The sequence below is a fragment of the Vipera ursinii genome (genome assembly GCF_947247035.1).
Source record: "Vipera ursinii genome assembly, chromosome: 5".
In the NCBI taxonomy this organism is placed as follows: Eukaryota; Metazoa; Chordata; class Lepidosauria; order Squamata; family Viperidae; genus Vipera; species Vipera ursinii.
This window is the reverse complement of record NC_139518.1, coordinates 24,085,470-24,099,778: the sequence shown is the minus strand read 5'-3', so window position 1 is coordinate 24,099,778 and position 14,309 is coordinate 24,085,470. Positions and strand designations below refer to the sequence as shown.

Sequence of the window (14,309 nt, the reverse complement as noted above, 5' to 3'; positions counted from 1 at the left end):
TATTAATAAAACTTTCTGATTGATAGATCTTTATTTGAGTCGGGCATCTCAAAGACAACTAAGCAGTATTCCATCATCAAGTAGAGAGCCAATGTAATATAGTGAATATAGTTATATAATGAATATGTCACACTCTAATTCCCATGTTTGGGCTAGTCATTCTGTATCAAACCAAAGACACAAGACTGCTGTTGTGGCAATATTGTAAAATGGAGATCATTCCCCTCCCCCCCGAAGAGCCATGAACTCTGCAGAAAAAAGGATGGATGGGTAATAAATATTGCAATTATATTTTAAAGAATATTTGCAAACATAACACTAGTTTTCTCCTCCCCTGCCTTCTTTGAGTGTTAAAAATGTAGAGGAGTGCTCCACCTATCTATATTGCTTGCCACTGGAAAATGCTAATTAAAGGTGAATTGGCATTTTTTAATATTTGAGTTTTATTTACTAACAAGATAGGTTGAACAGAGTAGCAACATGAAGGTAAATACTAAAAATGCATTTCAGACACCTAGAGAAAGTATCTGACCTCTAAACAGAACTCTTTCCAAACTTGTTCTCTTTCTTTGTCTCCTTATTCATTTCTTGCCTAACATTTATCTCTCAAGGAATGCCTATTGTTTTCCACTGGCTTTGTCCCTTCCCTCTGGGTGGTGGAGAGAATAACCCTGAATTATCTATATTTCTGGGGCTACTTTCTAGTCTTTTTGTAACAGAAGATGTGATATTTTACCACTCACTAGTAAGGAGTATTTGCTGCAATTATTTTATATTCAAATTCAATACTAAATTATTTCTTCAGAAAAAAAATCCTCCAGCCATTTAAAAAAATAACATGCTTAACACACTTAATTCAAATTCTGTTAGTCATTTCCTTTTCACTATGGCAAAAATATTTCCTTTCTGCAGCTTTAAAATCTGTTTAGAAGACATATATCATATCTATTTTAGCATTTTAATTCTTCTTTCTATCTTCTAGCAATAATTAGATTATCTTTAGGTCCAAATAATGAAGTCTTTTTCATAATTTGGTGAAGTTTAAGAATATGCATTACATTAAAGTGGTTGGATGGCAGAAAAGAGTTTGAGTCTTATTTTTTTTCTAATAGTTACATTACAGAAAGGATGTTCACCTAAGACATTTTCAGTTCCCTTTTCATGTAAATTGCTTGTGCTACCATAACTCAGAAATGAAATATTTCTTCCTTGTCATCTGAAAACACACACAGATGGAAACAAATATCAGCAGTTCCAATTTCTTGTCATATCTCATCACTTACTTGTCCTTAGATTAAGCTTGTCTATGTGGACTGAAAAAATGCAGATGACCATTAAGGTCAGAAAGACACCAGCAAGCTCCTACCAAGTGGTCAACTGGATTATTTTCAGCCCAGATCTGGCAGCTGAACCTCAAATCTCTTTCTGTAGATAGGTAGATGGGATAGCTGAATCTCAAAGCTCTTTCTGTAGATAGGTAGATGGGATTTTAGTTCCCCAAACAGTCCTAAAACATCAGTGAATATAGGGTTAGCCACACACTTCCACCCATGCTCCAAACATGTCTATTTTGGGCGTCTTTTTGTCTCAGAGAGGTATAACAATCCATATTTGTAATAATCTGTCTTGCTGCATAAGGGACCTTAATCCAAATGTTAAAATTTCCAATCATAATGGCTTTCAGTAGGAAGTAGTGAGAAGGGAAGACCATAATGAAAGAAAGCCTCTCACTTGGCTTTTCCAATAGTAGTGCTGTCATCATTAATAAAAGGAATCCTGAAATTGTTGGAAAAATATTGCTTCCTCAGAACAAATGCCATAGATTTAAAACATTTGTATACCACTTCTCATTGAAAGTCTTGAAGTGGAAAAATTATCCATATTTTTTTCTGACCCCAAATCTAACAATGGACAATCAAAAGGATTGTCAACTCTCAATAATTGTTTTGTCCTCAAACCAATTTCAACCCTTCTTCCATACACACTTTTAGTTTTTGGTCTAGCATGTTTCCTTCCTCAAGTCAGGTGCAGACATGATAAAAAAAACAAGTCTTTCCCCTCTCAAGCAATAGCTTTGCACACATGTATCCTGAGAACTTCACTTTCTCCTGTCCTAATTTTGGCATACTTATTTTATATTGATGAAGCTTCTATTTTAATTCTTTGCTGTCAGAATAGTGACCTAGTACTAGTACAAGCCCAAATGTCTTAAAGAAGCAGATGACTGCATTATATAAATAGACACATTTAGTTTACATCTATTAGGGATGAGTCTCAAAATTTTAAGCACAATGATGTTAATGTGTTTTGATAAAAGAATTAACATCCTAATCCATCTTTTTTTCCCCCCAGATGGTATTTGTAAAACTTCGGACTGTATAAAATCAGGTAAGTTAGATAGAATGTCTCCATTTCTTTTACTACATTAATAAGGATTTTCTGAAAATAATGTATCCCACAGACATGAGCCAGTTTTTTTGTGTTTGTGTCTCTTGAATTGTACCTCTGTGTTACACTTCCACTCTGTATGACAATCTGCTTTTGAAATTCAGAGATGTAACAATACAATACCACAGTGGAAACTGAAGAAAGTAACTGCAGGTAAGCGAACTCAAGAAAGATATATTTATCACAAATCCAGAATTGTGAGGTTCTATTCCTTTAATTAAAAGCAAACGCAATAATGGAATCACCCGTAGCTGTACAACATCAGGCATTGTATTACTCCTAAAATTAACGGACCTCTGCAAATACAGAGCCTTGTGATGAGATATTAATAAATTTCCCTCAAACAGTCTTGGTCATCCCATGAAATATCTCTGTAAAATGCCTAAGGTTAAGGGAAGTGGGCCTAGTGATTCAAAATGTGGTGGTTTGTTTGTTAATGAGAATATGTAACATGAGATGCTGCCTTAATGGCATAGCCATAGACGTAACCATGCTGATTGAATCAATCTCTGAATCTCCAGATGCCAAGGTTTTCCTTTTCTTGTCTGAAAATTATTACATATCATTTCATAGGGAAGGAGAAGAAGGCTTGTAGTTTTGCTCTGCTTATTAGCTTATTAAAATAACTCTTAAAACACAGTAACTGTGCTGATCATTGTGCTAATCCTAATTGTGTATAGTCATGCAAATAATTTTGAAAACAAGTCGGTAAGATGGCTAAATTGAAAAGGGGCAGTGTTCATTAAAGCTTTGAAAAGCTCAGAAGAATATCTATGTTTTAGCAGTTTGTCAGAGATCCTACAAAAGGGACATATTTACCTTTTATGAAGGCATAGTAGAAATGTGTTCCCAGTGCAAAGTTAATTATGCTAGGGCTCACTTTCTTGCTGCACTTCAAAAGCATGAGCAAAACCAGTTGATGAACCTACTGCAGTGTGATAAGAAACATGTTGTTAGTTGTATTGATAACTAAGACCTTTTCTTCCCACCTCCATTTAGATTGAAAGCAATACCTTTAGTTTTGTGCATTCTCAGTGATGTATACAAGGCTGCTTCAGAAGCATCCATGGGAGTGGGGGAGAGCTGAAAAAAACCAAGATGGCAGCTACAAATGTACAAAAAAAATGCATAAAAACAGGACAGGACTTCAATTGAGTGCAGATGACCCTGGTCTAATCAACTACATCTTGCCAAGATGTCATATGCCACATGATTGTCAGGGATAAGCTCTGAAAGAGAAAGAAAATAGTGGCAAATCATCAGCAGATAAAGACTACAATCACCAGTGCTAAAAAGCAAATGAACACAAAGGTCAAAGATTTCCTTTGTATAGCTGACCCAATTGAAGTCTTTTGTCCTCTCACCTGTCCAACATAATGAGCAGTTTTAAATTTGCGTGAATACCTTTAGACAGATAGTCAACTGTTTCTTTTCTATGTTATCTTTTCTGCCCTGACAGGCATGGCAAGGAGATGGGGTGGGAATGGAGATGGGAATTCACCAGGACACAGCACATTAACTTTTGAAATATTTAAAAATATATTGTCAGAATTCTTGGTAAGAGACAGAAATTAACAAGAGAAAAAATTACAAGACTGGTGAGGTGTTTTTTTTTATCCTAATGGCTGAGTTCATGTACTGCATTGAACCAGGACAGTTAAAGACTTAGTTGTCTAGATTACAATGTTTGAAACTTTGTTGGTGTTAATTGTGGGGAGGAGGGATTATGACACAGAATATGAACCAGCCAAGTTGTTTACTTTAAGATTCATTGTATTATGCAACCCAGAATGTGAGTTAATTAAGTAACAGGGATAAGCACTAGTGTGAATGCAGTCAAGTACATGATACTGACTTTTCCTTAAAACTTTCACTGCACATTTTATAGTGTTGTGGATTGCACAGAATTCTGATATGTAGGAACAGAGATAATATGAAGGTCAAATATTATCTGAATAGCACAATTGACTCCTGTAGTGTCTTGCATGCTATTTATTAAAAAATGTTCACTTATCAAGATCAATGTTTAATAATTAAATTAATATTTGTTTTTCAAAGTTTCTAGTTAATAAAAGATGTTTTACTGCCCAAGACCAATTAACCTAGAGCAGAATCCTAAGCTTACTTAATCAAAATACTTTTTAGTTGCTGAATCATTTTCTTGAGGTACATTAAGGAAACTGGACTTTCTTATATTGAAAAAAGTGCTGACTAACATACTTTCCTTGCACAACCATCATTTACTGGATGTTTTAAACGAATTAACTATTTGCAGTGGTATAAACAGATGTTTATATATTTATTTTATTTTTATCTCACCTTTATTATTTTTATAAATAACTCAAGATAGCAAACATACCTAATACTCCTCTCTCCTCCTGTTTTCCCTCCAACAACAATCCTGTGAGGTGGGTTGGGCTGAGAAAGAGAGACTGGGCCAAGGTCGCCCAGTCAATTCTCATGCCTAAGGCAGAATTAGAGCTCACAGTCTTCTGAATTCTAGCATGGCTCTTTAACCACTCTTGATATAACAGATTTGTGTCAGATTCCATTCTCTGGGAATTCATGTAATTGAAGTTCTTTTACACAAATTAGGTAAATTAAATGTTTCCAAAAAAATAAATACTGTGCTCAAAAATGAATTTTGATAGCTGACTGTGACAATAATATCAGGTATTTATGATCCTCTATTGTATTTTGGGGAATTCAAATTGATTTAAAAATAGCTTAGTTTGCAAATATGGTTATTAAAACTATCAAACCACAGATGTGAGGGAGTGCACAGTGTCTGTACTTTCTGCTTGGTCAGTTGTGTCCCCCACCTCTCCCTGGAACAGATGTCATCTTCCCTTACTCATAGCCTGTTGCAAGTAAAACCACACAGTCTTTGCTGGTTTCGATTTTTTTTTAAAAAAAATGCTCTTTTCTCATCAGAGCTGTCTTAAACCCTTCAGAGCAGATGTTCTTCAACAGTTCTTTGTTCTGATCTTCTGGTAGCCTCAGCTCCAAATGACTGCAGTGTTTGTCCTCTTGCCACCCCTCAGGGACTTGTCACTGTGCTATGTAGATAGTCTCCATAGGTTTTTATAGACTTGCAGTTGATCCAGTGATGGCAAGATGAAACTTTTCTCACCCCTAGAAACTCATGTTTCATTCAAATCTTACATCTTTTAGTGGACATACAGCAAGGCTTGCCTTCCTTGCATGGACAATAAGGATAAGAAACGGGATGGCAATCAGATCTTGCAATGACCATAGTCCAGACAGCACTAGCTCAGACTTGTTAGTAACCCATTTCAATCCAGACTGGAATTCCTGAAGTTGGCCCAAGAAGCAGTGGGGAACAGCACAAGACATGGAGAATTGCGCTAAGTCTGTTTTCTCCTAACAGCAGTTTAGGAGCATATCAATAAGCAATTTGATTCCAGAATCCTTAAACAATGCTCTAAGTTTGCAGAATGAAACAAAGGAAACGGATAGATCTCTTAAAGATTTGTAAATTTCAAGGACCACTGTGCAATTTCAGGATCAAAGGTCATCTTGCAGAACGGGGAATGATTTACTATCAGGTCAATGTTGATTCTTCATGTCCACATAGATAGATTTACCACACAACAATCATTTCAGAACCTCAGGTCTTCTAATAATGCATTCATTGCTACTGTAATCGAGTCCATCCAACTTGCTTCTGATTTCCTTGTCTTCCACTTTTTCCAGCAACAGAGCTTTCTCCCAAAAGCAAGATGTTCACATAATGTATCTCAAGTAGGATAATTTGAGCCTGGTCATTTCTGCCTTGAATAAGAACTCTAGATTGATTTGTTCAGTGACCCATTTGTTTATTTTCTTGGCTGTCCATAATATTTGTAGGAACCTTCTCCAACACCAATATTGGGGGGTGGGGGTGGAGGGAAGAAGTATTCTCCAAAAAGAAGTGGGCAGGGACGAGACAATAACTATATTTAATTCAATTTGATTTACATTTAATTAAAATTAAATAAAATTAATAAGAGTACTCTCTTAATTCATCTAATTATTTCACTCTGTCATGTTAAAAGTTACAACTTGATCTTGAATTGGGAAATTTGCGTAGGGTCGTGTGATGCTTAGATTTTAAATTGTGAACCTCTATTTTGGAACTTAGACAACCTCAATGGTATTTAGATATAAACAAAGTTTACAAATAAGTTTAGAAGAGACAGTAAATCTACCACTAACACATTTCTTGTGGTATTATGGAAAAAGGAATTGAAGTCAGATTTTACCATTACTCAATTAACCAAATCACAGCAATGAATTAGTCATGAAGATGGTGAAGTTTGAATCTCTCCAAGTATTATAATTTAATAATTATGTTTCTAGCCAGCTGACTGCCTTGCCTTATGTAAGTCCATTAGAACTGAAAATCTAGTTTGCCATATGCTGACACCAGCTAAACTCTGAAGTTTGAAGTGGGTTGCCCCACTTCTTCAACTTGGAGAGGTTGTATAGCAGTGATATCTATGCTGTAATATATTCTATTGGGAAATCAGTGAGTAAGACGGAATAGCTAGACAGATAAGGCTGTCTCCAATCTTGTCATTGCATTATGTGGGAACTGTAGTTGCTAAATTCAAGACAACACATTTGCTACATCACATCATATACAACATATTATTACTCTAATTATTGCTTTCAATGAAATGTGCTTATTTAAATTTAATTTAAGTTAATGGTTATGAAAATGGTTTTATGGAAACCAGCAATAGGTCTAAACAAAAAAAAAAAACAACCACCAGAACAAGCTACAATGCTTGATGTAGTAGACTAAGGCACAAAGTCTTCATAGTTTAGTCTATGATTTATTTATTTTTCTTTTTAACTCTGTGGGTGGTAATTAGAATGGAATGGTAATTAATTTTATACAAATGAGAAAAAAATTGCATCTATGGTTAAGATTCACAGACAAGCAAACAGTTTGGGGAGTAGGCAAAGAATAATATGTTTTACATCACTGCCATATTTGCTTTTTTATAACATCATCTATCTTCAGAATTACATCTCTCATGCATCCAGGAATGATCTGCTAACTTCTCTGCTTTGTCAAATCTATATGTTGAAATGGTAAATTTAGGCAATATGGGACTTTCTCCAGTCATAGAGATTCCCTTCATACATTAGAATTCTAATCTTTCTGAAGACAGATGATGTTATGAATTCTACAGGGTCCCCAAAATAAATAGAAATATCTCTTTCTTAACATATGAAAGAATATGCAGTTAACAGTCAGAAAGTGACAGAGACCATATATTTAGAAGTGGAAGACTCTCTGATAAATATTTTCTTAAACATGTATTCTTCAGAGTAGGATGATTTAATCTCTTTACAATGATCAAAAATAACATATTAAGCTGTGCTTTGTTGAAAAAGCTGCAAATGGTGGATTCGCAATATGCCCAAACTAAAATAAAACCTCTATCTTTCACTTGAGTGCAGTAGGTGAAGCCAAGTCTCATGGACAGCTATATATGACAGTTCGGAATTGGTTTGTGCTGTTTGGCCTATACTGCAATCTCATACAAACAGATATCAGGAAATGTAGTGTGGCTTCAGGAAGGGGACTGTGGTGGTAGCAGCTTTAAGAGAGAGAGAGAGAGAGAGAGAGAGAGAGAGAGAGAGAGAGAGAGAGAGAGAGAGAGAGAGAGAGAGAGAGAGAGAGAGAGAGAGAGAGAGAGAGAGAGATTAAAAACATGGATGTTAATTTTCATTCTCCCTCAGTTGAAGCAGGTTTTGTTTCAATCAAGTCATGTTCTTGGAACAGAATCTTCTAGCTACCCAAAATATTTAACTTAGTGTGAAATTCAGATGTTATTTATGGCAGTCTACAAATCTGTATTTCGATAAGTTCTATTAGTTGCAATAATACTGACACCCAACTAACTCTGCTGTTGTACAGTGGAATTCTATATATCTCTCTTCAAAAGTAATTGACATTCAGTTAATACAGCTTGGCATAATTCAAACACTTGAGGGTTACAACTGCTCATTACAAAACTAAATCTCTATTAATGCTATTGTTTTATAACAATAAAGATAAATGTAGACTTTTTTAAAACATACATTACCCTCGATATGTCTTTATTTATGTTTTATGTTTTATGACAGCTGCCCGAATCATTGAGAACATGGATACAACAGCAGAACCTTGCAGTAATTTTTACCAGTATGCTTGTGGAGGATGGTTAAAAAAGCACATTATACCAGAAACAAGTTCCCGTTATAGTAATTTTGATATTTTAAGAGATGAACTAGAAGTTGTTTTAAAAGGTCAGTAGTACAAATGAGTTACTTCAACTTCTGAATCATTTATTTATTTATTTATTTTATATACATTCCAATTTTGTGACAGAATAGCAAGATATATATTCTGGTTTATCTCAATCTCAAAGATTTGCTAGGTGACATGCAAATTTGTAAGGTCATACTTTTTTGATCAAGAGTAAACAAAAAAGGCAGAGGAGATAATGCACAATAGCAGATCCCAACAATGTGGGGCTGAAAAAGCCACAACCAAAAAAAAAAAAAACATCCCCAGCTAACAACCACATCAACAGTGGGTCAAGAGTAAACATATTTGGATGATCTCGATCTCATTTAGTGGGACAGACTCTGCATTGCATTCTGGCTCTTGCATCATTTGGCTCAATGATCCAGAAGGAATGAGCAATTGTCCTAGAAATTAGAAAGAAAATAATTAGCTTAACAAGTTAGTCCAAACTGGTCAGTCTTACAGTTTATATTTAGATATAGACAAATAAGGACTGTATTAGAAGTATCAAAAGATGTCAAATTTGATGAGAATCAGACAAATAATTTGGGAATAGAGACCCCATAAAAGCATTAATGGAAACAGCATTACATTAATCTTAGAGTATTTACAGATGGACAAAGCAAACCTCCAAAACAGAAGAGAATCTGTGGCAGAAGAAGTACCAATTTCTAAACTCTGCTGGGTTTGCACTGACCAAGTTAAAACATACATTAGAAAGTGTTTTTTCTTGATTTTGCTTCTTTTATTTTCCTTCCTAATAGGGCCTATAGGAAGGGAAATTAAATTGGTGCATCTAAGAAAGAAGGATCAAACTGCTTGGAAAGTACCTTTTTAATTTATCCCCTTATGGTAAAAGGCAGCTATGCCCACAGAAAGTTGCTGCAATACACAGGGGAGCTTTAGTGGTGGCTCTGCTTTCACCATGGAAATTTAGTTCATCATTCTGCCAGAAACTCTTGAGTTTGGCCTATAAGGCTTTGAATTCTGATCTCATTTTTTTATGAAGTTAAAATGAGTAAAATGTGTATGTGTGCTTCTGCATAAAATCTATAGAATGTAACCTACATTATGTATCATACTTAGTAATATATATCTTTATCATTTTCAGATGTTCTTGAGAAGAAGGACAGTAATGATATAGATGCTGTTGCAAAAGCAAAAACACTCTATAGATCTTGTATAAATGAAAGTAAGTTGCTTGCTGAATTACCACATTTAAGAGTAATGAATGTAACCTTGTTCTTTCTTATTTATTTATTTGTTTGTTTATTGGTTTGTTTATTGGTCACCCATCTTACCTCAAGGTAACTCTGAGCAGCTTACTAATATTACTTTTTAGTTGCACTCTTGCAACTACTTTATAGGCACCATAGTATGCTTCGCACATTTAAATTCAAGTGTATGAGGTTAGTATCAGTTTATTGAATTCTGTACATATTTCTTAATCAATTGCTTCAATTCTTGAGATGTACAGTTGACTAATTAAAATCTACTTTATAGATACTGTGTAGGAGGTCATAGAAAAAAACTGATAGAATGTAGTTGTAGTTGATAGTTGTTTCCATTTGTGGCATCTGTAAAGGAAATGGCTAGCAAAAAAAATCTTGGAGAAATAATGTTATTCACAGTAAATATTACTGATTCTTAAATTAACGAGTCCTATTTACAGTACACTACTGTAAGATTTGAAGGGACGCGGTGGCTCAGTGGGTTAGGACGCTGAACTTGTCGATCGGAAGGTCGGCAGTTTGGCGGGTTGAATCCCGAGTGCCATGTAGCAGAGTGAGCGCCTGTTACTCGTCCCAGCTTCTGCCCACCTAGCAGTTCAAAAGCACGTAAAAATGCAAGTAGAAAAATAGGGACCACTACGTTGGGAAGGTAACAGCGTTCCGTGCGCCTTTGGCGTCTAGTCATGCCGGCCACATGACCACGGAGACGTCCTCGGACAAGCGCTGGCTCTTCGGCTATGAAACGGAGATGAGCACCGGCCCCTAGAGTCGGAAACGACTAGCACGCATGTGCGGGGGAACCTTTACCTTTACCTTTTTACTGTAAGATTTGGTTTAGTTTGGGTTGGGTTGGATTGGTTTGGTTTGGCATGCCATTGGAACCCAGACATTGTTGTTCTATAAGCCTCCCAGAGACTCTATTGTGAGAGTGGCAGTTATGTCTGTACAATGTTTGCTAATACCACATAGGATGGGTTCAGTTCTTCTATAAGCCATAACTACAAACCAAAACCATTCATCATAAGTGAGAAACAAATCTTTTTATAGCTTAGGCCACAAACCATAGACCATGGGAGGGAGGGGATGGAATGACATCATGTGACATCATGTTATGTGAGTTGTTTTATTTCTGTGATGACATCATAACACGTGTAACATTGTTGTGACTTGTGTCACTTACAAACCTATTAAATCATATTCTGTGAAGGCACCGAAGGCTCAAGTTACTTCCATCTATTTGTTTTTGTCTACCTTTTCTTGTGAGATATGATTCTGCAGAAAATCTTTGTTTGGAAATACAGGATCATCACCATACATTATTGTGATAATTGAGTGGTTTAAGAAGTCTTTACCTGTAATTAATGGAATTCATGTTTATTTTCACAAGCTGCCATTAACAGCAAAAAAGGGAAACCGCTAATTAACCTAATGACCAACATTTCAGAATGGCCTATAGCAGCAGAAAGCTGGGACGGTAGGTGAATTCAGGTTATTTGTTCATTGTAATTTTCAAACAGAAAAGGGGAAGTTAAAAGTTATCTTTATCCAACACTAACTATATGATTTTACTACTTTAGGCTCCACATGGAGTGCAGAGAAATCCATTGCAGAGTTAAATTTTCAATTTGGGAGAAAAGTCATCATTAACATGTTTGTTGGTACTGATGATAAAAACTCCTCACAACATGTACTTCATGTAAGTTTGTCATTCTTGAAAATGTCTAAAAATGCATTTGTTCTCACTGGCATGGTTAGGGAAACTAGGGATTTTAAATTTAAATGAATAGCATATCATCCTACTGTGGAGTCCTTAATATGGCTCACAAGCAAGGGTGCAACAGAATGGTAATGCACATGTAACTCCCATTTTATTTCCGTTAAAAATGTTTTGCTAAACATGTCTTATACAGTCAGGATTCATTTCCTTTGATGACTGAATTTAAATCATTCTGCCATATATTGCTTGATTGTGTATGCTTAGGAAAAGTAATTAACTTTTCTAATTTTCAATAGAATCTGCCTGATTAACCCACCCATTGATTTTGTGATCCTCAATGATAAAAGCTCCATTAAGATTGATGTTCAAATTATTGTAACAGACTAATAATTACAATGTGTGCAGGGTTAGGAATATGCAGCCAATAAAGAATAGTAGCCTTTGTGGATACTTGGTAAGGAGCCAAGGGATAAGCTATTTGTCCTATATTTCTTTTCCCTTGTTTTTGGTTCTATATAGCTTTGTTTCCTCCCATAAAAGAGCATACTGAAATAATGCTATATCTTCTAACCCTGGGGTGTCAAACTCAATTTCATTGAGGGCCGCATCAGCATTGCGGTTGCCCTCAGGGGGCTGGATGGGTATGGCCTGGGTGGGCGTGGCCTACTGGGTGGGTGTGGCTAGAGTGTGTATGGCCTACTAGGTGGGCATGGCCAGCTCTACATCGTTCGCATCAAGGGTGCCTATGGAGGCCTGGGCAGGAGTGGGACAGATCTGAGGGTCTCTGGCAGAAGGAGGGTCTCTGGGCCAGGGCCAAGGCAGTGGGGGCCGTTCCCTCACCGTTTCCAGGATGGCTTCGTGGGCCACATGAAACCACTTCATGGGCCAGATCTGGCCTCCGGGCCTTGTGTTTGACATGTCTGTTCTAACCGCTAAGTAAATGTGGGATGTCAATTTGTAGTCACACCTCTATGACGCTGAAGTTCTACTTTTGATTGTGTCTTATGACATTTGCTACTAAGAATACTGAATCTCCATTTCTCCTTTGTCACTCTTAAAAGCCAGCAATGGCTTTTTTCTATTTGTACAGATGCTTAGTAACTGAACACTTACTTTCTCTTATAGGAAATATAGCAGAGTGAAACTTTTATGTCTTGATATCACCATCATATTTTCTTTTTCTTGTCAACAAGCCACAGTTGTTGGAAATCAGGGAGGGTACCCATTTTAGTCTTCCTGTCTCCTCTCCTCCTCTTCCTCCCTCCCTCCTCATTTTCTCTCCAAATTTTTAGCTTTATATGCTTGTATTTCAAAAGCCTCACCTTAGAGGCACTTTGGGGAAAAAATGAGTTACTTAGAAAAAAGTAAACATCACTGCTTGCAAACTTCTATCTGATGACAAATTGTTGTTTTATTTGTGGCCTGATTATTTTTAAATTTGGTTTTGTAGGTTGATCAACCAAGACTTGGACTTCCTTCCCGTGATTACTATGAATGCACTGGACTGTACAAAGAGGTATATGCAGACTTAGGAATAAACAAAAGCTTCCTACGAAAAGTTAGACTTTCTGACAAATCTGGCAGCTTCCCTGAGCAGTGCCTTCATTAAATGCTAATAGAAAGGCAAAAAAGAAAATGAGCATCCACATATATGCAAACTATTTATAATAACAAATATATTTGCTATAGAGTTTTTAATAGTCCAATTTCCATTTGAAAGATATAATGCTGTTTTACTACTCTACAAAAATTGTCCAGCATATCCCAAAATTGTTAAGTTTCTGTGTGTGTTTATTTTGTACAACATGGGGGCGTGATGGCTTGGCAATTAAGGACACTGAGCATGTCAGTTTGCCCTACCTCCTACCCACCTAGCAGTTTGAAAGCATGCAAATGCAAGTAGATTAATAGGTACCACTTTGGTGGAAAGCATTCTTTGTGCCTTTGGCATATAGCCATGCTGCCCACATGACCATGGAAATTGTCTTTGGACAATGCTGGCTCCTTTCGCCAAGAAACAGACATGAGCACTGTGCGCTAGAGCTGGACAAAACTGGACAAGGAAACCTTTACCTTTATCTTTATTGTGTAAATATATTCTTTGCAAACAAAGCAAAAGAAGTCCCACATAAACATCTATTAAAAAATTTCCCCAACGGAGACTGAGTACATATAAGCACTCCAAATAGATTATGCACTTTGTCTACCATTCTATATCCTTAAAGCTGCCTTTCTATGATGGTTTTCTTGCCTTGATGACGACAGATTGATATGCTCTTCTTAATTCTGTGCACAGATGATGATTGGGTGCAGCATCCTAATATAAATTCAAATTTCTTACACAAAAGTATTAGTGAAGAAAACTGTCAGGTGTTAAGTTGACCCAAATGTGGATTGTGAGTATACAAATTCCAGCATGCCAAGGAGAAAAGTTAATTAACAAGAAACAAAGGGTCTCTTCAAACACTTAGAGAAGTTAATTAAAATGAATAATTGTTTCTAGAATTAGTGCCTTATCCCAACTCATGATTTAATGCAATAGTTTAGAAACTACTAGGACTAGTTAGTACTTCAACAGTGCAAATTATAGGATTAAATAGACACT

At 36.1% G+C, this 14,309-nt stretch overlaps 1 protein-coding gene across 6 annotated transcripts in view; it reads left to right on the top strand.

The window, feature by feature from the left end:
* MME (membrane metalloendopeptidase) overlaps window positions 1-14,309 on the top strand; it is a 124,262-nt gene that overhangs the window by 69,396 nt on the left and 40,557 nt on the right. For all 6 annotated transcript variants that reach the window (XM_083363650.1, XM_083363649.1, XM_083363651.1 and 3 more), the window contains 6 exons: window positions 2,353-2,388; window positions 8,593-8,754; window positions 9,867-9,947; window positions 11,375-11,461; window positions 11,565-11,683; window positions 13,155-13,220. In XM_083363650.1, coding sequence (XP_083219776.1) covers window positions 2,353-2,388; window positions 8,593-8,754; window positions 9,867-9,947; window positions 11,375-11,461; window positions 11,565-11,683; window positions 13,155-13,220 — 551 coding nt within the window. The remainder of the gene's footprint in view (window positions 1-2,352; window positions 2,389-8,592; window positions 8,755-9,866; window positions 9,948-11,374; window positions 11,462-11,564; window positions 11,684-13,154; window positions 13,221-14,309) is intronic.